The sequence below is a fragment of the Diabrotica undecimpunctata genome, chromosome 10, assembly GCF_040954645.1.
Source record: "Diabrotica undecimpunctata isolate CICGRU chromosome 10, icDiaUnde3, whole genome shotgun sequence".
NCBI classification, from domain to species: Eukaryota; Metazoa; Arthropoda; class Insecta; order Coleoptera; family Chrysomelidae; genus Diabrotica; species Diabrotica undecimpunctata.
This window is the reverse complement of record NC_092812.1, coordinates 67,711,017-67,737,879: the sequence shown is the minus strand read 5'-3', so window position 1 is coordinate 67,737,879 and position 26,863 is coordinate 67,711,017. Positions and strand designations below refer to the sequence as shown.

The following is a 26,863-nucleotide window of genomic DNA, read 5'->3' as shown; positions in this document are numbered from 1 at the left end:
AGAGCATAAAACTTCATCATCATTAAAGCGCCATCAAATGGAGTATAGCTTGATCAATTTTAATGCAGATCATCAACAATTAGAATTAAATGGGCTATCGGCATAGCTTCATACTATCCAAAACTTCTGGGGTGGATGGTATGTATCTACCTTTCTATATCTGGGCATTGAGGTACTACCTCACATAGCCAAATATTTAAGATAAGTTACATCTTAAAATGTTGATTAACATAATAAGTACCGGTTAGACCTATTAGAATAAATATAGATCTACAGACAGACTCCTTTGAAATCTATAATATAATCTACAATAGCTGAGGCGAAAAAGTAAGATGCAAAGATGTGGATTGTAAACTGCAAAGTGTGGTGTAAGTTATGGGAAGGTAAGATTTGCACAAAGAATTTCCAGTCAGTGTTTCTGATATTTAGTCGTTTTTTTTAGTTAATATTTAAATATATATTTGTTAGATAATTTGAACTTACCATACGGTATAAAAACATTCAAGTACAAGCAGTCTTCTGCTAAAGTAAAGTTCAATTTGGAAATTAACTGCAGGAACGGTTTTTCTGATTCCTTATAGTCCTCCTCGGTTTGTAAACAGGAAGGAGCATATTCGGTGTCATTTTTAACTCCATCCCAAGCTGGTAACGGATCAGTTACAGGTGGTGCAAACCTCAGATTATTCACCGGAGCTTGAGCGTATGGAATACCATAGTAAGCTATGATTTTTTGTATTCTTAATTTTGACAGTTCAACCCCTCGAAGTTTTCCTTGATTGGGGATGTCTATAATTGTTTTAAAATCCTTTGCGAGGGATAAACATATTCCTGCTATATATATTAGTAAATATGTGGAAGAGCGATGTAGGAAGATTCTTTCAAAACTACCAAACATTTTTCAGAAAATGCACTCACACCGGTATTTCTCGTATCGTCGTGATTTTGCAGAGAGCGAGGAAACCACGACCGTCTAGGGTAGTTTCGCGTTTCGACTGTACATTTCACTGAATCGTGTCTTAAATATCTTGCGTGATGAATTCCCCCTGCGATTTACAATCTGAGCGATCAATTTGAAAATTTTCCTCTAAACAGGTCAAATTTTGTTTAAGAAAGCAAAGTCACACCTAGTTTTCCCATGAAATATTGACTAATGCTGCACTATTTTCCAGATAATCTGGATAAATGCAATGTTTTGATTGAAAAATTTATTATAAGGTCGTGAGCCTTTTTTTTACCGACGCTAATTATTAGTTTTCATGGTTCCGTTTTTTGAATTAATTAAGCTATATTTAGCAATTTTAGAAGACTTTCTCGTTCTGCTAACCTTGGAAAAAAATGATAACATCAGAAAAATTAACAAGAATGTGTTTTCGGCAGAATATGTAAAGCGGTGAACATAATTTCGAAAACAAAAGCAATAACGTCCCACAGAATTTTATTTTTATTTATTAATTGCAATTTATAAAGTTAATAAATAAATGGAATAATTAATAAATATGATGACTAGATACTGGAAAATATACACTAAAAGAAGTTTTAAAATATGCATGCAATATGCATTTTAAAAGATGCTAAATAATATGTACAAATTTGCACAAATAATGTGCAAATATTTATTTATAATTTAAATATATGCTTTTGTTTTTATAAAAATAGTTTAAAAGCTTTATTTCTTGATATATTTTAAAATATTTTATTTTGACCACAAGATAAATAAAAATAAAATAAAACAAATTTACCTATTTTTATTATTATAATAAATATTGTGGTAAATTATAATAATAGATACTGTCTTATTCCTTTTGTGTCTGGCTGTGACGATAAGTCTAAGCCAAAAAAAAAAATCGGTTGCCTGTAAAGTCGGTTTTACGGGCGAAGATTTTACGTGACAACGTCTTTTTCTCGGTAGAATATTTATTGATATGAATATTATTAAATTGCACAATAGGAACAAGGAATTGATTGAAAATAAGAATTGCATTACCGATTTATCAGGTATTTTATATATTATTTATTTTATATTATATTATTGATCTTATTATTTTCTACAAAATTTATTTGAAAATTTTTTCGATATATCAATTAGTTGCGGAAATATCGATCATTGAAGTTATTGTTTGCTACCAGTATTTTATATATTTATTTTTTTCAGTTATAAAAAATTACTATTTCCAATTGTGTCTACCAAGTATGGTCACATGTATTTGCCTACATATTAAATAATAATAAGTACAGATAATGTTATGTGACGTTCACTTCTGATTATATATATTTTAATATTTTTAATTTTAAAGAATCAATTTGAAAATCGAAACACTTATTCAGATCGAAGGTTCAAATTTTTGCTAAATAAATTTGAAATTAATTAAAATTTGTAAATGTAAATGGTAAAGTTGAAAATTAAAACATTTACTAAAATTGGAATTTGAAATTCTTGCTAAACACAGTTAAATTCTAACTCCGCGCGTGGTGATTGGTCGGTTTAGTTCGTTTGTTTGGTCGCCCTGTTTTGACAGGTTAGAAGTTATAATTTGGTATTTTAAATGTTTGACTAGCAATACGCGCTGTTTCTTCTCAATCGACTGAATTACGATTGATTGCAGAGTGATTTAAACTAATAATTTACTTAACACTATCAACATTTGTCAATAGTATGACATAACCTATAAACTCAGTTTCTCAACTTTTGTGTCAATCTAACAATTAATCAATCAATCATAGTTTACGATAATGAAATATTAGTGTACAATTATTTACCTTTATTGTTGTAGTTGTTGTAAATGACGAATCTAAGCACTCCACATTTTCACTACAGACACAGCTGACGATACTTTTAACGATTTTCAACTTTAGCGATTCAACGCGCCTAATTCTCTAGTGCCGCGCGCAGCGGACCGATCATGTTTGAGTGGGAGAGAGACGCAAGGCATTCGCCGGTCCGGTGGGCCTCTCTCTCGTTCGGCGACTCACTGTAACAGACGTGAGCGGGCGTTACACTTTTTCTTAAATGACTCCGAGCCACAACCTAATTTAAGACGTTGTCACGTCAATATTTTCTGTTATATTACAGTTTTTAATAGAGCAGCTTAAATGTAATCTGAGAAGCTTTTCCATGTATACGTATTCTTAGAATGGGGAGCAAGTAAAAGATTATGAAACTTGAATGGGATAGTAGTAGCTAGCATAAATGTACGGTAAAACTTTCCAAGAAAAATGAGTGGTTTGTTGGGAACCGCATAGAGTGAGATCTATTGCTGATGATTCCCTGAGCCAATATTAAGCCTGGTTGGAGAATCGTTATTTGAGGAATTTAAGCGAAGGATGGTTACAATCACTCGGGCTTTTGATATTTCTTCGATCAGTTATCGTAAATCATACCGTCGCAGTAATCAGCTAAAAAAATAACACTTTTAAGTCAAGTCACCCATCTGGTGATACTGATTCTGGTGACAAGGGAATATCGCAGAGCATCTCCCTATATATCTGTACACGTAGTGATTTCTTTTCAGAAACAGTATTTCTTTCAGAAATATTATTTTTAAATTATTTATTAAGGTTTTTACATTGCGAAATTCAACTTTAACTTTCTCTGCAATTCTGTTTAGGAAACGCGCCCTGGTGAATTTAATTGGGAAAAAAAGAATTTAAAAAGATTGGATGCAGCTCTGATTATAATAATATATGTTATATGCACTGTACCAACCAATGTTTCTTATCACGATCATTCCCCGGGTATCAGGTTTCAACTTCCAACTACCAGAGCCGATAAGGATCCCTGCACATGCAATACCAGCAGAGTCAGCGGGACCCAAGGTTTTTACACGTTCCCACTGAGTCAGCAGTTACTAATATTATAAAACCACTTGTCGCTCTTTATTTTTGTTCAGTATATTTAAGTTTTTAAGTTCAATATTATTAAAATTATTGCACGTTACTTTGCATTGTATTTTTGAAATAAAATTATTTTTTAAAAAGTCCAAAAAGTGTTTCGTGATAAAAAAAAGTGGCGCAGTCAGTAGGATTTGGAAAAGAACAAGGAAGAACTTAACTGACAACGGTAGATTCCAATCCTTTAATCAGAAAAAGAACCAGTTGAACCAGAACTCCAAAAAGCAGTTGCGTCCTAACTTTGCAGAAATCTACGAAATGAACACCAAGTGAAGCCCCTGGTAGAACAGCTGTCGAGAACAAGACGACTTGATGTTTTTTGACGACATTGAATCATCTCGTATATAATTTTTTGTTTATATTATTTATTATTATATACTGTTCGATATTCCAATATTAATTATTCTTTCAATTAATAGATAAGTTCATCCCGAATTTGAATATTTTGCTGATTGCTTCGTTAATTATAAATTTTTGGCGGTTATTCTGTAAATCGTCAACTTTTTTTTATTTTCATTTTATTAAACGATTATTTTTGTCGATTATTCCGCTAATCAGACACTGTCCTAGAAAAATACTTTTCCGATATTTTGATTTATTATTTTGGTATTTTAATTTTGATTTATTATTTGCTATTTATATTTGATTAATTATTTAGTTAATCAATCCATAATCTTATATTTTTATTTCGTTTATAGATTTATTGACCACTATGAATGATAACGGCAACACTTCTCGTCCCGCGTCTCGCAATTAGAACCAGCCTGAAACAGAACCTTATAAATTATCTGAAATATTTTCTAACGTACCCGAATTTGAAGGCGATCAGATATTTTTACACACATTTTTAAATGCTTGTGATTATGCCTACAATATCTCTACGCGTGATCAAAAACAACTATTAGTAATTCACATAAAAAATAAATTACGCGGAAGAGCAGCTCAACTTACAAGTTCAAGAAATCCATTATCATATCTAGAAATCAAGCAGCTTCTTACTTCCCATTTTGGGGACACTAGAGACCAATCTTCTTTGATACAAGATCTACAGAGAGTCAAACAAGTCCTTAATGCAAAAATGCATGCTAATATACAGAAATCTAACCTCTCTGCTGTAGAGACACAGGCCCAAATTGTATTAATCCAATCAATGGCGTTGAATACCTTATTGACAGGCCTTGATCCAAGAATCGCTAATATTATTCGTGCTAGTAATCTAAAAGACCTTCTAGAAGCTGAGGTCCGTATCAGAGTTACAATTATCCTATTTCGAAATACAGAAAATCAAACGACCCAATCCTCCAAAACCCAATCAAAACAATCAACCCATCAGAAGGCCAGTCCTTCAACCACCTAGATGCACGTTTTGTGGACGTATGATCCACTCGAACAATGAATGTCGTTCTCGGCAAAATTCCCAAAATAACTCGCAGAATTTCAACAACTCCCATAATTTTAACAATTCTCGAAATTTCAATAGCCATCAAAACTTTAATAACGCTCAAAACAATGGCTTTCAAAGACAAACTTTTAGTTCAAATAATAATTACCAAAACAATAGACCAAATGAACAACAAAGACCTCAATTCACACCAAATCAAAATAACTTACAAGTACGCCCTTCTGTAATACATAAGAATCCTAATTTTTCGAACGGTAGGCACAGAGCTCATTTCGTTAACTATGAACCTGACTAGGTTAATGACCCCCCAGTTCCAATAGAAAGCTACCAATACGAAGATTTCTCTGATAATAATTATTCACTTCCTGATTATTACCATTCATTCGATCAATCAACAGATTTAATTGATAGCCAAGACTATTAGGATTCTCTCACAGTCCCGAACCAGAACCACCCACCAGACAATGTCAGTTCAATGAACGAATCTTTGCCTCAAATACAGAATCAGATTCAAACTCTGAATTTGGACGACATGAACCCATCTCTGAACTTTCAAGAACAGAATTTTCTCTGAGCCCTCTTCTAGCTGTGAACTCAAAAAACCTGTATTATATAAAAGACGCATCAAATACGTTTAAATTACTTATCGATACCGGTGCTGGTATCTCTATCTTTAAAGAAAATACCGCGAAAAATTTCAAACTACGTTTTCTCGAAAAAATTACCATACAGGATACTACAGACCAAAAGATTTTTGTCACTGAATCATTTTTGGTTCCATTTCAAGTGGGAAACCCCCATAAAGTGTTCATTCATAATTTAAATATTGATTTCGATGGAATCTTAGGCCTCGATTTTTCAGAACATTACGAATATACAATAGACATTAAAAACAAACAACTAATCACAAACGTTAAAACGTAATCACTCTACAAAGTAGAAACTATTTCGCGTAACAATGAACCCTCTAATCAAATTAAAATAGATCCCAGATACAAGAAGTTAACATGTCATCTGTCGAATACAGATGCAATTTTGCACAAAAAAGAAAAAGATAAAGTCCATATCCCCAACGCGTTAGTACACGTAAATAAAAAAGGAGAATTTCTGACATCCGTAGTAAATGCAAACGCAATTCCCAAAATTATCGATTTTTCCGATGTTGTAATTGAACCCTATTCGATCTACCCCATCCTAAATTTCCAGTCTAACGATAACTTGGTAAATTACTGTTCTGATAAAATTAACCGTACCAACAAAATCAAATCTCAACTTCGAACAGAACATCTTAACGAGGAAGAACAAGAACTAGTTACAAATTTTGCTTAAATTATGAAGACATATTTTACTTAGAGGGAGACAACCTCTCTTTCACCAGTGAGATTAAACATTAAATTGAGACTAATAACGCCAAACTCATTTTTACGAGATCAAACAGATATCCTCAGGTCCACAAAGAGGAAGTAAAATTTCAAGTGAATAAGATGGTCAACGAAGGTATCATCCGGCTCTCTACTTCTCCTTGGTCATCTCCTGTTTGGGTCGTTCCCAAAAAAATGAACTCTTCTGGAGAACAAAAATGGCGAGTAGTAATAGACTACCGCAAGCTCAATGAATGTACCATTGATGATAAATACCCTCTTCGTAATATCTCCGATCTCTTAGACCAGCTTGGAAAGTGTCAATATTTCATAACTCTCGATCTTGCCTCCAAATTTCATCAGATCGAAATCGATCCCAAAGACATTCCTAAAACAGCCTTCTCCGTCGAAAACGGACACTATGAATTTACTCGTATGCCTTTTGGACTTAAAAATGCACCATCCACATTCCAGCGTATCATGGACAATATTCTTTTAGGTATTTTGAACGAACGATGTCTTGTCTACATGAACGACATTATAGTATACTCCCCTACCATTCACGAGCACATTTCCCGTCTTACTGGAGTCTTCAAACGTCGTCGAAAGGCTTAAGACTTAAAATCCAGCCTGATAAATGTGAATTTCTCAGGAAAGAGGTGGCGTATCTCGGACATCTTATTACCCAAGATGGCGTCAAGACTAACCCTTCAAAAGTCGATTGTATCCAACGATTTCTTGAACCGAAAACACCGAAAGACATAAAATCTTTCCTAGGTCTAGCCGGTTACTATCGTCGTTTTATTCTAAATTTTGCCAAAATCTCTAAACCTCTCACTAGACTGCTCCAAAAAGACATTGTTTTTAATTTTGATCCAGATTACAGGCAGGCTTTTGAAGATTTAAAAAACGCTTTAATTTTTGACCCGATTCTGACCTATCCAAACTTTGAGGAACCATTCGTTCTCACAACAGATGCAAGTGCATTCGCTATCGGCACTATATTATCCCAAGGCCCCATTGGAAAAGAACTACCTATAGCATATGCTTCACGTACCCTGTGTAATGCTGAATCACGATATTCGACCATTGAGCGAGAGCTCTTTGCCACCGTAAGGGCTGTAAAACATTTCCGACCCTATCTGTTCGGAAGAAAATTCACCCTAGTAACTGATCACCATCGACTTACCTGGTTACTTTCTATAAAAGACCCTGAAAGCAGACTAGCTAGATGGCGTCTCAAGCTTGAGGAGTACAATTATAAAATCATTCATTAACCGGGAAAAACCAACAAAAATGCGGACGCCCTTTCTCGAATAAAAATCAATCATTTTAAAGAATGTGCGAATTTTCATAAGAAAATATATAATACATATATTAGCTTCGAATTATACGGAATCTGAAGAAGAGCTAAATGAAATCGACGAAGAAGAAATCACTGGACATTTTAATAGATTTGTCGAAATGTATAAAACTAAATCACTAATTGATTATTCTAAAATAGAAATATCTAATGATCAATTACTAGACAAATCTCATAAGAACATCATCACATTTCTTAGACAAAATAAAATGGAAGAGATACATCACAAAATATTAGACGACGTCTTCGACATAAACAATATTTTAACTTAAGATTAACATATTGAGTAGTAAAACTGCCAAAAATTGGAAATATTTTATCATTCCCCTTCCTTTTGATCCTGATACAGTAGTACAACACCTATTCTATATCGTTTATGTCGCACAAAATGAATTTGACTGATCGCAAATCGATTACGTCGAAAATCAACTCGAATTACCAATTCTAGAAATATTTTCATTAACTTTGCCGATAAGGAAATAAAACTGAGAATCTGTCAAGATGTCATTAAAACTCCGGAACAGGATTGAATACCCCAAACACTAGATCATTATCACCATGGTAAAAGCAATCTCCATCGGGGTAAGAATAAAACAAAAATATAATTGGTAAGGCATCACAGAGGATGTAGAAAATTTTATAAAAAAAACTGCGAAATCTGTCAAAAAGTAAAGATCTGTAAAAAAACTTAAATAACCCGTTAGTCACCACCGAAACACCTAAAACACCGTTCGAAAGAATTAACATAGATCTTTTCGAATACCCTACCAGAAATTACGCCCTAACTATTAGAGACGAGCTCACTAAGTTCACACAGGCTTATCCCCTTGAAGACAAAACAGCTAAATCAGTCGTCAATCATCTTATTGTCTTTTTCCAACACTATGGCACACCATCACGCATACACTGTGACTATGGACGTGAATTCGACAATGCTTTTATGAAAGATCTTTGTGAGTTGTACGACGTAAAACTAACCTTCTCAAGTGTGGATCATCCACAATATAACGGTTCTATCGAAAGATTTCACGCAACCCTAAGCGAAATGATAAGAGCTAATCAAGCTGAAAATCCCTATGAACATCCGTTCAATGTTCTACCTTATGCAGTTATTTGTTACAATAACATAAAAAAACAAAACCCACGGATTTACACCGTACGAACTCATTTTTGGACATACTTTTTTACGATTTTTACGATTATTAACCATTTGTTATTAAAAACAAACAAACATCAATGAGGTTATAAATCCATAATTAATTAGTTCTTCTGACTTCTGGATTGTAGGATTAAATTATTTTAAATTATCATACACATCTGAAATCTTGAAAATCTGAAATGTTTCACAAACATCTTTCCTGTATTATAATGATGTACCTATCTGTTGAAGCTATGAATTATAATGATCTGTACGTATTTCGAGAAAGATTTTTAACACAGTAGCATCTACTAAATTATATCCTGGAGCTTTGTACAGATTCGGTTGTATAATAATAGCACGTGACCCTATAGTCGAAAAAGATCTTGTCGGAAATGTTAGTTGGCATGTGTAGCACTTAGTAATCCGAACTTCTATGATGTAGACTCAAGATACTGATACACTTTGTTTTGTGTCTCGAAAGCGCCATTGCTCAGTCGTTAAAGATAATGGGTGAGGTTTCAAGGAAAGTGGAAACAAGAATTCACAAAAAAGGGCACCATTGTTTTGAGAAATTTTAATCACAAGAAAACACAAATGGGATGCTTATAATACGCAGAGAAAAATTAAATGGACAGACCAATAAGAATATAAAAAGAAATGTAAACAAATGCAATTTTAAGGACAGATCCAAATAATCCTCTAAAAGGTGTAAATAATATAAATAAAAATAAAAAATATATAATACAATATGCCACGCCAATCTAGGTTATTAGAATAGTGACCAAGGAAAGACAAGAGAAGCGTCGCCGTCGGTCGACCACCTCCACGAAGGGCTAAGGATTTAAGAAGGCTAAATAAAAACTAGATGAGAGCGACGCAAGATTGGCGTGGTTGGAAACACGAGGAAGAGTCCTATGTTCAGCAATGGACTTTTGAGGTTGGATGATAATATGCTCTGTACAAATTTATGTGTATGTACAAAAATAGAGAAATCTGAATCTCCTCCTCCTAAGTGCCTTCTCTGTTGAGGTTGGCGACCAATATGGCAAATTTCTCTCTATTCTGGGCTTGATGAATTAATTCATTTCCTTTTGTGTGGGTCCAATCTCTGATGTTTCGTAGCCAAGATTTTTTTCTTTCGTCCTATGCCCCTTTTACCTTCAATCTTGCCTTCTAATATTACCTGGAGCTGCAAATTCCCTATGGCGCATTATGTGTCCTAGATATGACGTATTTCTAATTTTGATAGTATTGACCAGATGAGGGCGTGTGTTCATTGCTCTCAATATTTCTTCATTCGTAGTTCTGCTGGTCCAGCTTATTCTTAACATTCTGCGGTACATCCACATTTCAAATGAATTTAATTTGTTGACGTCATACTGTTTTGATGTCCAGGTCTCACAGCCATATAGTAATAGAGACCACACATAACACTTTAGTGTTCTCAATCTTATTGAGACTGATAGCTTGGAGTTACAGAGCATTTTACGCATATTCATGAAACCTGATCTTGCTATTTCAATGCGTCTTCTAATTTCTTTTAAGTGGTTTAGTTGACTATTTAGTTCTCTGCCCAGGTATATGAAGCTTTGGGAACTCTGAAGGGTGATAACATTTATTTGTATGTTAGGTGTGACTTGCTCATGGGGGTTTTTGTGGAATACCAGAATTTTAGTTTTGGAAAAGTTAATGTCCAAGCCCAGCCTGTGACTTTCTTCTGATAATATGTTCATCAATATTTTTAGTTGGTCTTCTGTTTCTGCTAATACTACGGTGTCATCGGCATATCTTATATTGTTAATGATGATTCCGTTGGCTCTGGCACCTTCAGGGCGATCTTCAAGAGAAGCTGTAATTATATGTTCGGCATATACATTAAATAATAGGGGGGATAAAATGCACCCTTGACGCACTCCTCGTTACATGTTGATGTACTGGGTGTTTCCGTTCTCTGTTCGAACGCATCCTGTGTGGTTCCAGTATGTATTACTTATGATAGCTATGTCGTGCCCATCCAACCCTACTTCTTTTAGCACCTCGATCAATTTTCCGTGTTTGATGCTGTCAAAGGCCTTTCTATAATCGACAAAGCACACATACAGCGGTTTTTGAACCTCAAGATACCTTTCTGCCATCAGTGTCAATCCAATAATTGCTTCTCTGGTGCCTGTACCCTTTCTAAAGCCATGTTAAGAAGGCTCAGGTATTCGGTATTTTGAATTCGGTTATAAATTATTCGCATAAAAATATTAGCGGCATGACTCATTAGGGATACAGTTCGATGGTCTTCACATTTCCTTGCTTTTTGTTTTTTAGGAAGAGCTATATATGTGGATGTTAGCCAGACATGCGGTATTATGCCATGTTCATATATAATGTTGTAGAGGGATGTTAATTTCCTGACAGCAGTATCACTTAGGTGTTTAAAATCTTCGGCTGTTATTAGGTCTTCGCCGGGTGCCTTGTTGTTCTTTGCGTCTTTTATTGTCTGCAAAACTTCTTCGGTGAGAATGTTTAATTTTTCATCTGTATCTGAAATCTGAATCTAATCTAAGTAAAATAAATGTAGCAAATTACCCCTTTCGTAACGTGAAACTGATATATCCGCGACATCATAATGTGACCGATACCCGGGAGGCATATAAGTCTGCAGGGATAGCGGATCCACTTCTAGACGGAAAATGTATTAATCAGTGTATGGATGACTTGATTGCGATACTAAAGTTAATAAAGCCACAGTTTAATGCTAAATGAATTATTCGATATGAGCGAAGACTGCGCTACCCAGGCGATAGAAAAATACAATATAGAAAAGGATATTGCCGCCTACATTAAAAAAGAATTCGACAAAAAATACAATCCAACATGGCATTGTATCGTCGGTAGAAATTTCGGATCATACGTGACCCACGAGACCCGACACTTCATCTACTTTTACCTAGGACAAGTGGCGATACTGTTGTTCAAGAGTGGTTAATCTCAAAAAGTCCCAATTTCACTTGACTTCTAATCCCCAAACAAACTAAAAGAATTCTTTAGCAATATACCGTAATAGAGCGATCGCGAGATAGTAGAGATTGCAAGTATTGATTCTTACCGGACACGATACGTGTTGATACTTGTTGATTTTGCGATAGTAAAGTCGTAAACTTCGTAGGTGGTCGTATTGTATTAGCATATTTTTTTCAAAATATGTTCCACAAAAAGATTTTTATCTGAGTAAGAATTATTAGAACTCAGACCAAAACTGTTATGCTGAATCAAAAAAGAGATACGGATGGAAAAATTCTGCTGAACCTAAGGTTATATCACTAATTACTTGCTTAACTTTTTAAAAATGAACTTTATTTGTTACAATTGAAATAATTAAATTAATTTAAAATGACTACAAAACTAACTGCGTCGAAGTAACAGCTAAGAGTGGTCTTCATCGTCTAGGAAGCCAATTAATAACCTGCTTATAAAACGAAGAGTTGCTCTTTCCAAGGCTGTTGGCTGGAGATCTATCCAAGGGTCTTCTGTAAGTCAGCGGTTTCTAAGGGAACTGAATGATGAAATGTGAACTCAGTGAACTTCAGCTAGTTTAAGGTTAATATTTTCTCATATAACAGCTCCCCTTATTAATAAAAAGCCAATGCCATTGCTTTGACTCTTAAAGCGTAATTTGTGTCTCCGCTTCCTCTTTGGATTTTTGTTAGACATTGGAGAATTCTTCTGAAGGTTAAGCTTTGAAGTTTCTGTCTAATGGAACTTCTGCGTGGTGGTAAAGGTGGAGGCTGATCCTAGGACCATGCGATTACAATTTTTGGGAACCTTTTGTTGGGACATTTACAGCAAAGGTATAAGATAACTAGGGTGATAACTAGTGATAAGATTGATATGATGAACAAGGATAAATGTTCCTCGATAAATGGTTGGTTCATGATATGGTCCAGTTCTTCTGAATATTGGTCTAATTTGTGTTGTGCAATATTTAAATCATCTACGTTGGTCTTATCGAGATTTAATGGTGTTCATTTTGATATGTAAGTCTTTGTCTCAAAATGGTTACAGCATCTGTAGGGTACGTTAACTGAGTGACTCATATTGGTGATATTTGGATATTTCCCGATTTGGTCTCTGGTGTGAACTCTAGTACTGTCGATGAATGCGGTACATTCGGGAATTAATCTTAAAATTAAATTTCTTTTGTTTATTTGTGTAGTGACGTCTTTTTTTGTACAATTGATTGTTACTGGTAATGGATCAGAAATAGTTAGTAACCATAAATTTCGGTCAATTTCTTGCACATTGTAACCTTTTGCCAAGAGCGTCGACATTTGGCAAGTTTTGACAAAACGCTGAGAAGTTTTAAAAGCTGGGCTTCACATATGGCATCGGTCTCTATGGGATACGTAAGAATGTCTGCACACATTCTTTGGTTTTGACTGATCTGTTTGCATTTTTCGGTGTCCATGGGTAATACATATGAAATGAAATCATCATCTCGCTCTATATATTTATATACAGTTAATAGTATATACAGGGTGGTAAATCGTCAAACGAGCAATAGGAAACCCAGTGGAAAATTCTAAATTGTTGAATTCCTGCTTCCCTAATTATTTTACACCAAAAGTCAAGACAAACTATTTGTAGAGGACTGAAACATGTATCTAAAACAAATGTTAAAATTGTTCTACGACTTAAACGTATTCCAAAATTTTGCAAGAATATAATACATTTTTCAGGCCACCCCTAAAGTCCGGCCACACGCTGTGCAAGAATGCGTATGACATGTTGCGTTTGGTCATATTGATGTTTCTGATATTTGACAATATTTGAATTGCCAAAATTTTTATTTTGTAATTTATTGTTTAAAAAACAATAAAGTTGATTAAAAATGTATTCAGTTGAGGAGAAAGTAGCAATAATAAAAATGTTTCATTCAGGCAATAATGCGCGAATTGTCAGTTTTTTATTTAGCGTAAGATATCGCAATAAACCAAATCCAAGTCATTCAACAATTCAAGGGATTTTACAAAATTTTGAAAATACTGGGACCGTGATTTCTAATTGTACCTATACAAACAATATTGCTGAGGTACCAAGAAATTTAGAAAATCAAAATTAAATAAATGTATTAACAGCAGTTGGAGAAAATCCTAAAATAAGTTTTCGGACAAAATGGTAAAGTCTATTTGAGAAAATCTGAGGATTTGGAACCAATAATTTTTCTCCATAATGAATAGACTAATATAGGTCAGTGACAATTATGGTAATGATTTTAAATAAAAAATGGCTCAAAAAGAAACGTCAAAAAGCTAAAAAAAACCTTGAAAACATTCATAGTTACGATGAAGTAGATTTGCACAAGATAAAATATAGAGAACATAAGTAGAACATAAGTATGTAGATATAAAATAAATCAGACTCACTTATTCACATTTTACGTTAATGGTCTTTAAAATACTGTATTTTTAGTTGCATATCTAGTAGCAGACTATCAGCAATGCAGATATTTTTAATACAATCCACATACTTTTAATATTAACTCACTGACTCAATTTTATAAAACTGATCAGTTTTAAACACTGTATTGTTAGTTGCATAACTTCTAGCGACCTGTGTGTGATTTACATAATTATTGGGACATGTTCCTCAACTATAGAATTGAGTTGAAACATCCAATTATATCTTCCCTTTTATACTAGTATAAAGTATTCAAGAATACTTGTCGAATACGCAGTTAATTGGTCTTAGTTTTATTTATTATTAGTACCTCATTTCTCTTACTCCTTTAGTTCAAGATCTTCTTTATCTTGCGCTGTCACGACCTAGTCGTTTGTAAAATGTAGGGTATATAAAGTTCTTTGGTGATTAAATTGTATTTCCATTCCGCCACAAGATCTTCTCCATTGTTTTAATGCTACGCTTATGTATTTATCGAGCAGTGTAGAAAATAGATAATATCCGGTAAGATTCTGTAATAGACCTTTGGTCTACTACAGAATATTACCATAAACGTACTTTTCGTCTGGGGCATATTCAATCTCTATTATATTTTTGTGGATTTTGTGAATGGTTGTGTTCCGTGCTTCTTTCCAGCGCAGTGGGTTTACTTCAACATTGATGTATTTCTTCAATAGTTTTCAGAAATATAAGTAATTTGTATGTATCATGTTTCAGTAGCTCACGTGGTAATTCTTCTGGTCCCGGTGCTCTTTTATTTTTCATGCTTATAATATGCTTTTCATGCTTTCTGAATCATTTACCCACCTACATATATGTGTTGTGCCTATGCTTTTGAGCCCTAAGCTATTGGCGATAGCATAGGACTCATATGTGTCACGTATTGCACTCTATCTTCATTCAATTCCCTTTGGTAATGATGCTTCCATTGTTTTATTTAGAATGGTTGTATATTCACTCACTCTATTCGTAGATTCACTTCTGACAAATACAATCTGCTATTGAAATGGCATTCCGTCCGTGACTTACAAATTTCAAAATCTTTCTACTGACTTATTGGAGGCAATATATCGTAATATAATGTCTAACTGAAATTCGACAGCGACATCTGTAGTTTCATCAGCAATTACAGCTACATAATTTGATTTGTTAATTTCTTTAGTCACCTCATCATGGTAAACGAAAGGCATACAGTCCAATAGTTCGTTTTGTGTACTTTTGGAAGTCCCATTAAATACTGTTGTTTAATTAAAATTATCCTTTAAATATGTATCTAATTGAGAACTAAAATCTCTTAATTCCCGAAAAACTCCTTTATTTGTGAATTCTTCCTTTTCAAAGTGACCGTGCAATGCTAATTCGAATGCACCACAGAATCTTATACAGTTTATAATGATGTTTAAAATATACCTACCTGTTTTTATTAACTTGTTTGTTCTGCAAAATTTTGCAGTCATTTTGCCTATAAGCCAAACCTAACTGAGTCATTGTATTTGTCTTTCCGAGCACAGAGAAACAAAAAATATTATTTATATGTTCCTTGCTTTTCTCATGAGTTTTTTTCTTGTAAATATACATTAAATCAATGATACCATGTCTTGCCCATGTAGAATTACCCTCTAACAAAACACACACGAAACAGAAAAATGCATTTTGTTGATCACATCCACAAATTCAGCTACTTAAATAATATATATATATATATATATATATATATATATATATATATATATATTAAAAAATCAGTATGTATGTAAGTATATTTAAAAAAATACATTATTTACGCATATTGTGGCGAGAAACTTGCAACAATACCTCAAAACAGCAAACAACCGGAAACTAATCTAGCAAAATACCGAGAAATGCGGTAGGTACTTCCTTAACAATGCCTCGAATGTAGCTACTTACCATAATATATATATATATATATATATATATATATATATATATATATATATATATATATATATATATATATATATATATATATACCAAAAAATATACTTCACATAGAGTTCAAAATGAGCTAATAAATATATGTGGCTTAGTTGTTCGACGGCAAATTATCGAAAAAATAAACCATCCAAACACAATCGCATTTTCCTTCCTTGCCGATGAGACTGCAGATATATCTGGAGTCGAACAACTATCTATTGGGGTGAGATATGTTGAAAAACAAACAGTTAACGGAAATATAATTCATGAAGATTTTTTGGGTTTCGTACCATTAAATGAATTAAATGCTAAGTCAATAGCACTTGAAATTTTAACATTTCTTTCAAAAATTGATTTAAATGTGGAAAAATTGGTGGGGTTGGGATTTGATGGATGCGCGACTAATGCTGGTCAAGAGGGTGGTGTTCAAAAAATAATTAGAGAAAAACATCCCAAAGCATTATTTTTTCATTGTGCCTCACACAAATTAAATCTGGTTGTTAATGATTTAACTGTTAGAGAAATTCAGAAGTGTGTGGGAATTATTAAAGATATCATCAAATTTTTTCGTGATAGTACTTTGAGACGGCGATTAGCACCAAACATGCCTTTGTTATCCGAAACTCGCTGGTCATCAAAATACAAATCTATTCGAATATTTTCAGAAAATTTTATTGAAATCAAAAATGTTTTAGAAACAATAATAGCACATAACAAATTTAATTGCTCAACAAGATCAAGAGCACAGCAGCTTTCATGTGCCACATCTGATTCCACTTTTATAATTTCCCTAAATTTGATTTCCAAATATTCTTCTTTCTTAGAACCCATAGTAAACATTTTACAAACTAAATCAATATATATGCTGGCAGTTAAAAATCATATACAGTTATTTCTTGATATGATAACAAAGCACAGACAAGAAGCGGAAACAACTTTTAAAACAATTTTTGAAAAGAGTACAAATGATGCCGAATCTCTAAGTATTACCCTTGAAAAACCACGAATCGCTCCTAGAAAGCAAACACAACGGTCAAACCATGCGGTTAATTCCGCTGAAGACTTTTTTAGAGTGTCATTATTTATTCCGTACCTAGATTCTTTAATTAGTTCTCTTGGTGTCAGATTTTCAGAAGACAATAATCCTGGTATGTTATTGTATAACTTGCATCCCAAAAACATAATAAAATTAACTGAAGAAGACCTCGCCAAAATAATAGAAATCATAAATAATTTATACAAAATTACTAATCTAAAAGAACAGGCATCATTGTGGCTCTATTATTAGAAAAATCAAACCAATTTAGATGTAGAAGATATTTCAATGATAGAGCTACTAGACCATTGCCTATTTTACCCAGCTATAGAAATTTCTCTGTGCCTTCCTCCCACTACATGCACGATTGAAAGATCATTTTCAACTCTTCGAAGGGTTAAAACCTGGATTAGGTCCACTATAAGTGAACAAAGATTAGATGGACTATGTATGATAAGCGTTCATAGAAATAAAATAGAAAACAATCGAAATAATTTTATTAACCTTCAGTTTTTATTTTCGCAAGATACAGAGCACTAGCCTTCAATATCAAGTTTACTTTTTACGTTTTGTTGGGTTTAACATTTTACCATTTTAGATTCTATTGGGAAATTATTCGTTTCAATAAATTATAATACATACAATACTAACTGACAAAAAATGTTAATTTTTTTATAATAAATTATAACAAATAAATTTTTAATTAAATTTCTTCAATTGTTTACAACATAGTACAAATTTTTAATGTCAAATATAAATAAGTTGGTACCCAGCGAAGTATTTGAAGATTGCACACATTTGACTATTTATGCAATTTCGGCTAAGCATGGTAGTAGAAGGGTGTACACCCTACCCTAACCCTTTCAACGTAGTACAGTTTTGAATATTTGTTTTAATTTCCTAGTAAAAGAAATTTTTCAATTCAGATATTATGTTACTTACATATTATTTAAACTACACTATTGCTTGTGTTGCATTATCTCAGAGTACCTGCTTTTTTTATTACTATTTTTTAACATCCTTGCTTAAAATTGATTTTTTTATTCCTACATAAAAAATTTTGTATAATAAAATTTGTATGTATAAAGTCATACCATAAAGATTACTTTTACTTTTCTGGTATTTCTTTACTGTTTGTAAATCATGTTTATATGTTTGCATTTTTGCAATCGGCTATTTTAGTTTTTATTAATAGGCGAGCGGTTTACCCCTCAAAAGACGCTTAGAAACAGAATATACTTACTAAAATTCTTTTTGCATTTCTAATGCACCAAACGTTTTTTATTCGATTCTATATATTTTTCCGAGATGAAATGTATTTTTTTTTAATTTTTACAAGTGGGCCGGCAATTGTTATTAACAAATAACTAATACAAAAAAGCAATTTCACCGAATTGCTTCGGAATCAATTTTTTTAGGTGTATCTCATCAAAATAAACACACTTCGAAAAATGCTTCCTTTTCGAGTTATTTGCATTTTTTTGTTGAAAAAATGCCTTACTTAATTAGTGATTTTTGGGATTTTTTTTCTAAAAAACTACTAAATGAATTGCAATTCTACAAATAGCTTTATAATCTTTAAACCGTCGAGTACAAGTTAGAATATTTTGACAAGGATAATTTTTTTCTATCTTGCTAAAAACGTGGACCCAAATATTTCGATTATGTCTTTCGAGCAGTCTACTGCTAAGTGTGTACAGCGGTTGCGGCGATACAGGCGTGCGGCACGTAGAAATATTTGTTTAATTTTAAAAAAATAATTCAATTCAAATATTACGTACAAGATATTTCTAATTATTTTTATATAGACATATTATAATTAAAACAATTAAAATTAATTTTTTACAATGCTATAATAATGTAATTTTTCTTTTAATATACGTGGTGACAATATTATTGAATGTTTTATTACAGTGAAATACATTAAGCAATATATAATTGATTTTCATTGAAAAATATAATAAAATTAAAATATAATATTAATTATACATCGTTTTCATTGTCAATAATTTGAAAATTTTCGTCAACAGCAACAGGATTTCCATCTAATAAGCTGATTTCTTGTCTTCAATAGAGTCGTCTTTAACATTTTTACAATTCTCTGGTGTACATGCACATACTGCGCAGCGCAGCATTCTAAATTATAGGAAATACAATTACAATTTTTCGTAGAACATTTTCCGGTACATGAGCAGAAATACTTTTGTAACATATCTAAACTAGTTTCGCCTTCAAAATAATTAAAATCGAAACAATTATTTTCCATTGTCCAACCATGGGTTAATGGATCAAGAGATGAAGTAATATTGTTTTTTGCTTGAATCCATTCATTTATTTGCCACTTTGCTCTTAAGTAATGTTGTAATAATGCTGGTTTCGAAGGTGGTAATTTTTCATTAGATGCATTTTTTTTAGCGCCTACAGCACCTCAACCGCTGTACACGCTTAGCGGGATACTCTCGAAAGGCATATTCGAAATATTTATGTCCACGTTTTTAGCGAGATAGAAACCATTTATCCTTGTCAAAATATTCTAACTTGTACTCGACGGTTTAAAGATTATAAAGCTATTTGTAAAATTGCAATTCATTTAGTAGTTTTTTAGAAAAAAAAATCCCAAAAATCACTAATTACGGCATTTTTTCAACAAAAAATACAAATAACTCGAAAAGGAAGCATTCTTCGAAAAATTATCAGGAGAGAAAAAGTGTTTATTTTGATGAGATACACCTAAAAAAATTGATTCCGAAACAATTCGGTGAAATTGCTTTTTTGTATAAGTTATTTGTTAATAACAATTGCCGGCCCACTTGTAAAAATTAAAAAAACAACATTTCATCTTGGAAAAATATATAGAATCGAATAAAAAAGGTTTGGTGCATTAGAAATGCAAAAAGAATTTTAGTCGGTTGATGCTCTGCTTATAGGGGTAAACCGCTCGCCTATAAGTTGTATGGATCAAAATAAAAAATTGAGTTGACTTGCCCCCCCCCCCCCCCTGGATTTTGATATATGGGCGCCCATGTATAAGACCATGCAAAAAGCAAAAAGTGGTACTGCTGGCAACTGCTAGATCCATTCGAAAATTGGTGGGACATAATCCAGCATACCAGGTTATGTAGGATTCCATAACGAGGAAAATTCCCACCAATAATTCAATCCATTTGATACCCAAATTTTCTGTGATGAGTAAAATCTGGGATTGAGGCTTTTAAATCCAGTCTAAAAATAATAAATAATAGAAAATGTTTTCAAAACAAAAAAATTCAAAAAAATTGCATACAACAAATCGTTCATGCGAGGACGTTGTGAATTAAAAAATAGATTTGTATTTTGTTAGATTATCTCCTCTTCAAAGATGTTGTCTTGATTCTACGACTTAGGATTAGGAAGGTTTTAGACAGGCGACTAGCTGTACTGATATCTAAATTTGATTATTAGGATAACAGATATTTGAAGAGATATGTAGCCTAAGAATCTCATAATAATATTTATTTATGTATGCTTACAATAATAATTACTTCAGCAAGTACGTTATCGTTTTACTAAGTAATTGTTGTTACTAGAAAAGTAGAAATTTAAGTTACTTTAACACCTATCAGGTGACGTAGCGATGAATTGGTGAGTACGGAAGGCTGTGTACTTTGCCCTTTTCTATTCAATATTAATATATTCAAAACAATTTTTTATTGAATCCTTTAAATAAAGTCACTGAGGTGTATATAAACAATTTGAGGTACATATAAGCGTTGATTGAATATCCAAATATTCGGATATTCAATCAACGATATAAGACACAGTTGTTATAGCTGAAAGTACTGAATTCTATCGGCAGATAAGGTGACATACAGTGACTAAAAATAAATATAGAGAAAGCAAAAAATGGTAATGGTAAAAAAAGGTAATGAAAATTACACATAGTTTAAATTATCATAATAATTTCCAATCGTACCCAAAAGGTACGATTGGGAAAGTAGATAAAGATGAGTAGAAAAGGTCATACTCTGCCTTTTAGATATTCACACACAACACACACATAGTGATCAACCCTGCACTAAGGAACATGTGTATACAACTTTAAAGTGGGATCAAATGTCCGAAGATCAAACCGGTCACACTTTGCTATTGAAGTGGTACTTATCTGACCCCCCAGGCTTTTTCTCCATCCCTTCTTAGCGTGTGACTTACGTGAGGACGCTTATGATCTGAATATTTCTTTGGCTCCCTCGGTAATGGAACACCCTCGGTTTTTCTTGACTGTGGTTAAGCCACCTAACTGTAGGGGTAGCACACATATCGGCTTGTCTCTCTATATCAACTCCCTTTAAAATATTGTACAGGCATTGCACAATCACTACTAAGAATCACCTAAGACGAAGATTTATTTGCCGCTATCTTAACTAATGGAAAGGGCATTTAACCCGCGATCAGTACCACTGTTAGAATTTATCTAACATTTTTAATTTTTTTTTGTATTACTTTTCTTTCGCGCCTCGTATATGTATCTCCGGCCAGCTATGCCCCACTCAATGTTTTGTCTAGTCACTCCCATGTTTAATTTAGATTGAAATCAACAATAATGTGTTCAATGCTCTAAACAACCAACTGGTCCATATGAACTAAAGAACGATGACCATAGTGTTGTAACACGACTTTTAAGATTTTGTATCTGTATCTTTGGCTAATGACTTGGTACACAACCACCGTATAACGTTAGTTGGCACATTACGTAAGAACAAGCGAGAGGTTCCCCCAATTTTTTTAGATACTAAATTACGAAAAAGAAATAGCAGTATGTTTGCTTGGAGAGTCGGTCGCAATAAATGCGTTCTTACCTCATATGCAACAAAACCTAACAGAAATGTGCTGATGCTGTCGACGTTTCACGAACATGATGAAATTGATCCAGAAAGTGGCGATGCAATGAAACCTTCAATCATAATATTCTATAATCTAACAAAAGGAGCTGTTGATGTGGTGGACAGGATGAAGGTAGAATATTCGACTACAAGAGTGAGCAACCGTTGGCCTGTAACTGTTTTTTCTTCTTTACTCAATATTGCTGGCATAAATTCACAAATTGTTTACTACAGCAATACAGACACAAAGCTCAAACGAAGAATATATCTGACAGATATTGCTAAGCAACTTACGAAGCCCCATATTGTTCGTCGATCAAATCACTGTCAATTCCACTAAGGCAAAAAATTAGAAATATTCTAGGAAATGAAGCTATTCCAGTTGATGCTGCCGAACTAAATGATGCGAATGCGAAACTTCGTTGTTTCTTTTGCCCGAAGAGAAACAACAGATTATTTTTTGTTGTTAATTTTTTTGGTTGTAAACAGTTCTAATAAAACAGTTAAAAAATTGCATACAGTTGTCATTTGCAACAGTTATACTAATACGTATATAAGTACCAAATACCTTAAAAAAGGGAACACAACATTATTATGTTAGATAAAATCTAACATGGTACCTACGGCGGGAGATTCATAAGCGGTACCGATCGCGGGTTAAAGAAGAGGAAGAGAATATCTTTTTTACCCAACACAGTCATTAACTGAATATTTAAAATATAAAAAAAAAGACTGTATGCATTCCTACAAGACGAGCGTTCGTATAGAATTATCAGGATACCATAATAATGAGAATAGCACTCTTACAAGTGCATGCTTTATTAGATTTATTGATCTATTCGTGTGTGGCCATCTTCCGTTCGTTTCACAAAACTGTAGCGTTTTATATATCGGTAAGTACGCTTTCTCTTTATCCTCATGCTCCATAAATATCTATATGGCATTAATGCCGGTAAACATGAAACGTGTGTAGGTATATTGTATTTGGTTTTGTTAATATCCTTATTTTTTATTAGGTAACAGCGTCTAATTAAAGTAATATATCCTGACGGATATATGAATTTTTTCTTATGTTCTATATACTTAGATTGTAAATTCTTTATAATAGAATTGGTTTGCACAATAAATAATTTTATCATAGAAAATACGTTATACAGGAATGTAAGGATTGGAAGGAATAGCTAGTGACAATGTAAGCCAACAACATGTTTGTGCTATTGTGCTGGAAATAGGAACCAAAATAAAACCGAAATTTCGGAGAGAACCGATATACTGGGAGCAGTGGCGGATCCAGAAATTTTTGTCAGGGGAGGTCATGGGTCTTAAGGGTGATTTTGATATAGGATTTAGATTTTTGCACCTTTACGATTGATATAATTTGTGCATCATCTAAGGAAATCATTTTCTCAATAATTATTTTAGGCGATATATTAAACCAGTGAGAAGGGTACACCATTAAGGGGTCTTAAACTTAAACAAAAAAAATAATCTAAACCCACATACTCTATGACAGTAAAATCAAGTGTACAAAACTATTAAACCAAAGGAAAGTTATTAAAATATAAATACTGCAAAATCAAGGACTGTCAATTTAAACTAGGTATTTTAAAGACAATTAATTTAAACCCACCTATCCTATAGCTACAAAATCAAGAACAAACCAAGGATAAATAAGTATAAACCAAAGTTAAGTAATTTAAATGCAATAACTCAATGTAAGTGTAAACATTAATGAATGTATTTAACATTCCTAATAAACTCTATCTTACCGTTGGATATCCGATATCAATTTGTAAAAACATTCATTTATTCCTTATTGCTATACGAAGTGGAAACATGGACTCTCGGAATTACAAGTATGAGGCATATAGAAGCCTTTGAAATGTGTGTTTTTCGAAGAATGCTGAAGATTTCGTAGACAGAGCACGTGACCAATAACGAGAAGAAACGTGCCGAGAAGAATGAGGACTGAGAGAGAACTCCTAAATATTGTAAACAACAGAAAAACGAGTTATCTAGGACATATTTACAGAGAAGAAAAATATAACTTTCTACGACTCATAATTGAAGGGAAAGTAGAAGGAAGAGGTCCAGGAAGAAAAAAATGCTCCTGGCCGAAGAATGTAAGAGACTGGACAGGCATGGACACACATTCGACACTAAGAACAGCACAAGATAGAGAGCAATTGGCTGTAGTTCTAGCCACCCTTCCGCAATGATGAAGAAACCTTAAGAATAAGTGTAAACGGCATTTTATTTAAATTAATTTATTCAACAAAAAATGAAATTCAACTGAAAGCGACGAAAAAGGATTTTTGGAGAAGAGCTGCAGGAAGATCTAGAAGAGAAAGGATTACCAACGAACGCATTAGAGAAATAATGGGAATCAAAAGAACAATCACAGATGACCTAACAACAAAACAACTTACCTGGTTCGGACACATACAAAGAATGGGTGAACAACGAATACCAAAAGAAATATTAAAATGGCAACCAGAAGGAAAGAGAAAACGAGGTAGACCGAGAAAAAATTGGCAAAGTAGACAATCAGTAAAGAACTGAGAGAGAGGTCCATAGAAGAAGACCTATGGAACAACCGGACTAAGTGTCGATTGGAAGTCGGAAAACGGCGGAGAACGTTATAAACGGACAAGTAGTAGTAGTATTCAACAAAAAACATAATATAATTAAGGAATAATTATTTCTATAATTAGGCGTATTAGGCTATAATAACTGAGTAGAATATTTTTTTAATCGGTATTTGAAATTTTTCTCACGAATTGTCAGCAACAGCCGGCAACGAGTGGTAAATAAAAGTTCAGTGATTAAAAATACTAAAAGAATAAGATAAGTAAATATTATATAATTTTATAAAAATGTATTCTTTTCGCCTATTCGATTTAGCAAATCGCTCTATGATTGCATCAACATCTAGAGATTTTTCAGGATGCACATTGATGAGTGCTAAACCAGTTAACCTTTCTATTTCTAAGCCAAGTCTTTAGACGCTTAAGCGTAGAACGCTCTGTTGTTGCTGCACTGACTGGTAGTGTAATTAATATTTGCAGAAATATTCTGATATTTGGATTCATATGAATATCGCAGTTTTCTAATACTTCTAAAAACAATCTGGAAGTTTTCCATTATTTTGCATGACTCTTTTCCACTTTTGAATCCACAGTGAAAACTCTTGTTCTACTGTGAAATATGCAGTAAGTAGTTCGTTTAATAATATTCTAGTGTCAACAATTTTTTTAATGCAACTTTATCTTCTGGTGTGTTATCAGTTTTAGGTAAAACGACTTGAATATTAAATAGATTCATAACTTTCGGTGAAAGTCATTCTTCTAAATCAGTTAAGATATTGTCTAAAAGGGGTAAATAAATGGATCTTCGGCAATATTCTTCGCAAGAGTTAGCAGATTGGATTTGACGACAGTTTTGACGAGAAACTATACGAGCATCTGACAGTCAAATTGACAAAATTTGAAAATCGCGTAACTCTGAATTCGTGGAAGTCTTAGTCGAGGTATTACTGTATTTAGAATTGTTGATTTTTTTAAAGAGTAATTTAAAAAGGCTTCTGTATAATTCTACACTTACCCCTAGAATAAATGAGTTTGAATCATTTCAACTCTTGACTTCCTGCTTATAGGGTTGATGGCTTTTAAATTACTTTTTTTTAGGATTATTTGATTGATATTTAATTTTGTTTTGGGGGTGGTCATGACCCTCGTGACCCCCCCCCCCTTGGATCCGCTACTGACTGGGAGCGACATTAGTGCGAGGAAACCAAATTATTCATGTGTAGTAATAGTCCCGTCGTGATAGATTTTACCCCCAAAAATCATACGAACAAGCCGAATTTTGCCGAGAATATCAATTTTGGGACCCCAAAAAAGATACAAAAAAGTTAACGTTCTCTCAGGAACAACACTTGAAGCGACTGGCGATTTTAAATGTCGGTTACTCGCGCGAAATCAATGTTAAGTAAAATTTATATCAACTCGACGGTAAAAATTCGATATCTTTTGATCAGAGTGTTCTATCGACAAAAATCAATATGAGTTTTAAAGTTGAAGAGCGTAGCTTTCGTATGTATGTAGTTTTTGTATTTTGACGCAAATTAAGTCAGTCTCTATAAATCTGTTCAATAAATAAACGTTGCGCGATTTTTGCCATTTTTTACGATTCTCGCGAGAACAATAAAATTAATCACTTTCTTTGACAGGCTGTAGTGAAATTTCCATTTTTAGAGACCAGTCTTTAAAATCTATGTCATGAAATTTCAATTTTGAATAAATATGAGGCATTTGAAATATGACTAAAAAACGCAGACTTTACTTTTACATTACAAACGATCGCACGTCACGGAAAATGCCTCCAAGAAGACGGTTTTGGATGCAATTTGTAGCAGAAGTTAGGTACTT

The 26,863-nt window shown here is 33.2% G+C and overlaps 2 protein-coding genes across 2 annotated transcripts in view; one reads left to right on the top strand and one right to left on the bottom strand.

Annotated features, from left to right (window-relative positions):
• LOC140452304 (fatty acyl-CoA hydrolase precursor, medium chain) overlaps positions 1-1,013 on the bottom strand; it is a 58,117-nt gene extending 57,104 nt beyond the window's left edge. Inside the window, exon 1 of the mRNA XM_072546472.1 lies at positions 484-1,013. Coding sequence (XP_072402573.1) covers positions 484-895 — 412 coding nt within the window. The 5' untranslated portion in view covers positions 896-1,013. The remainder of the gene's footprint in view (positions 1-483) is intronic.
• Positions 1,014-11,919: 10,906 nt separating this feature from the next.
• Positions 11,920-12,174, top strand: LOC140451755 (dynein light chain 1, cytoplasmic-like). The gene has a single exon (XM_072545603.1). The coding sequence runs from the start codon at positions 11,920-11,922 to the stop codon at positions 12,130-12,132; it is 213 nt and encodes a 70-aa protein (XP_072401704.1). The 3' UTR covers positions 12,133-12,174.
• The last annotated feature ends 14,689 nt before the right edge of the window (positions 12,175-26,863 follow it).

Excerpts from the sequence above, each read along its gene's own strand:
- LOC140451755 (XM_072545603.1), top strand. The coding sequence starts at position 11,920 with ATGAGCGAAGACTGCGCTACCCAGGCGATAGAAAAATACAATATAGAA.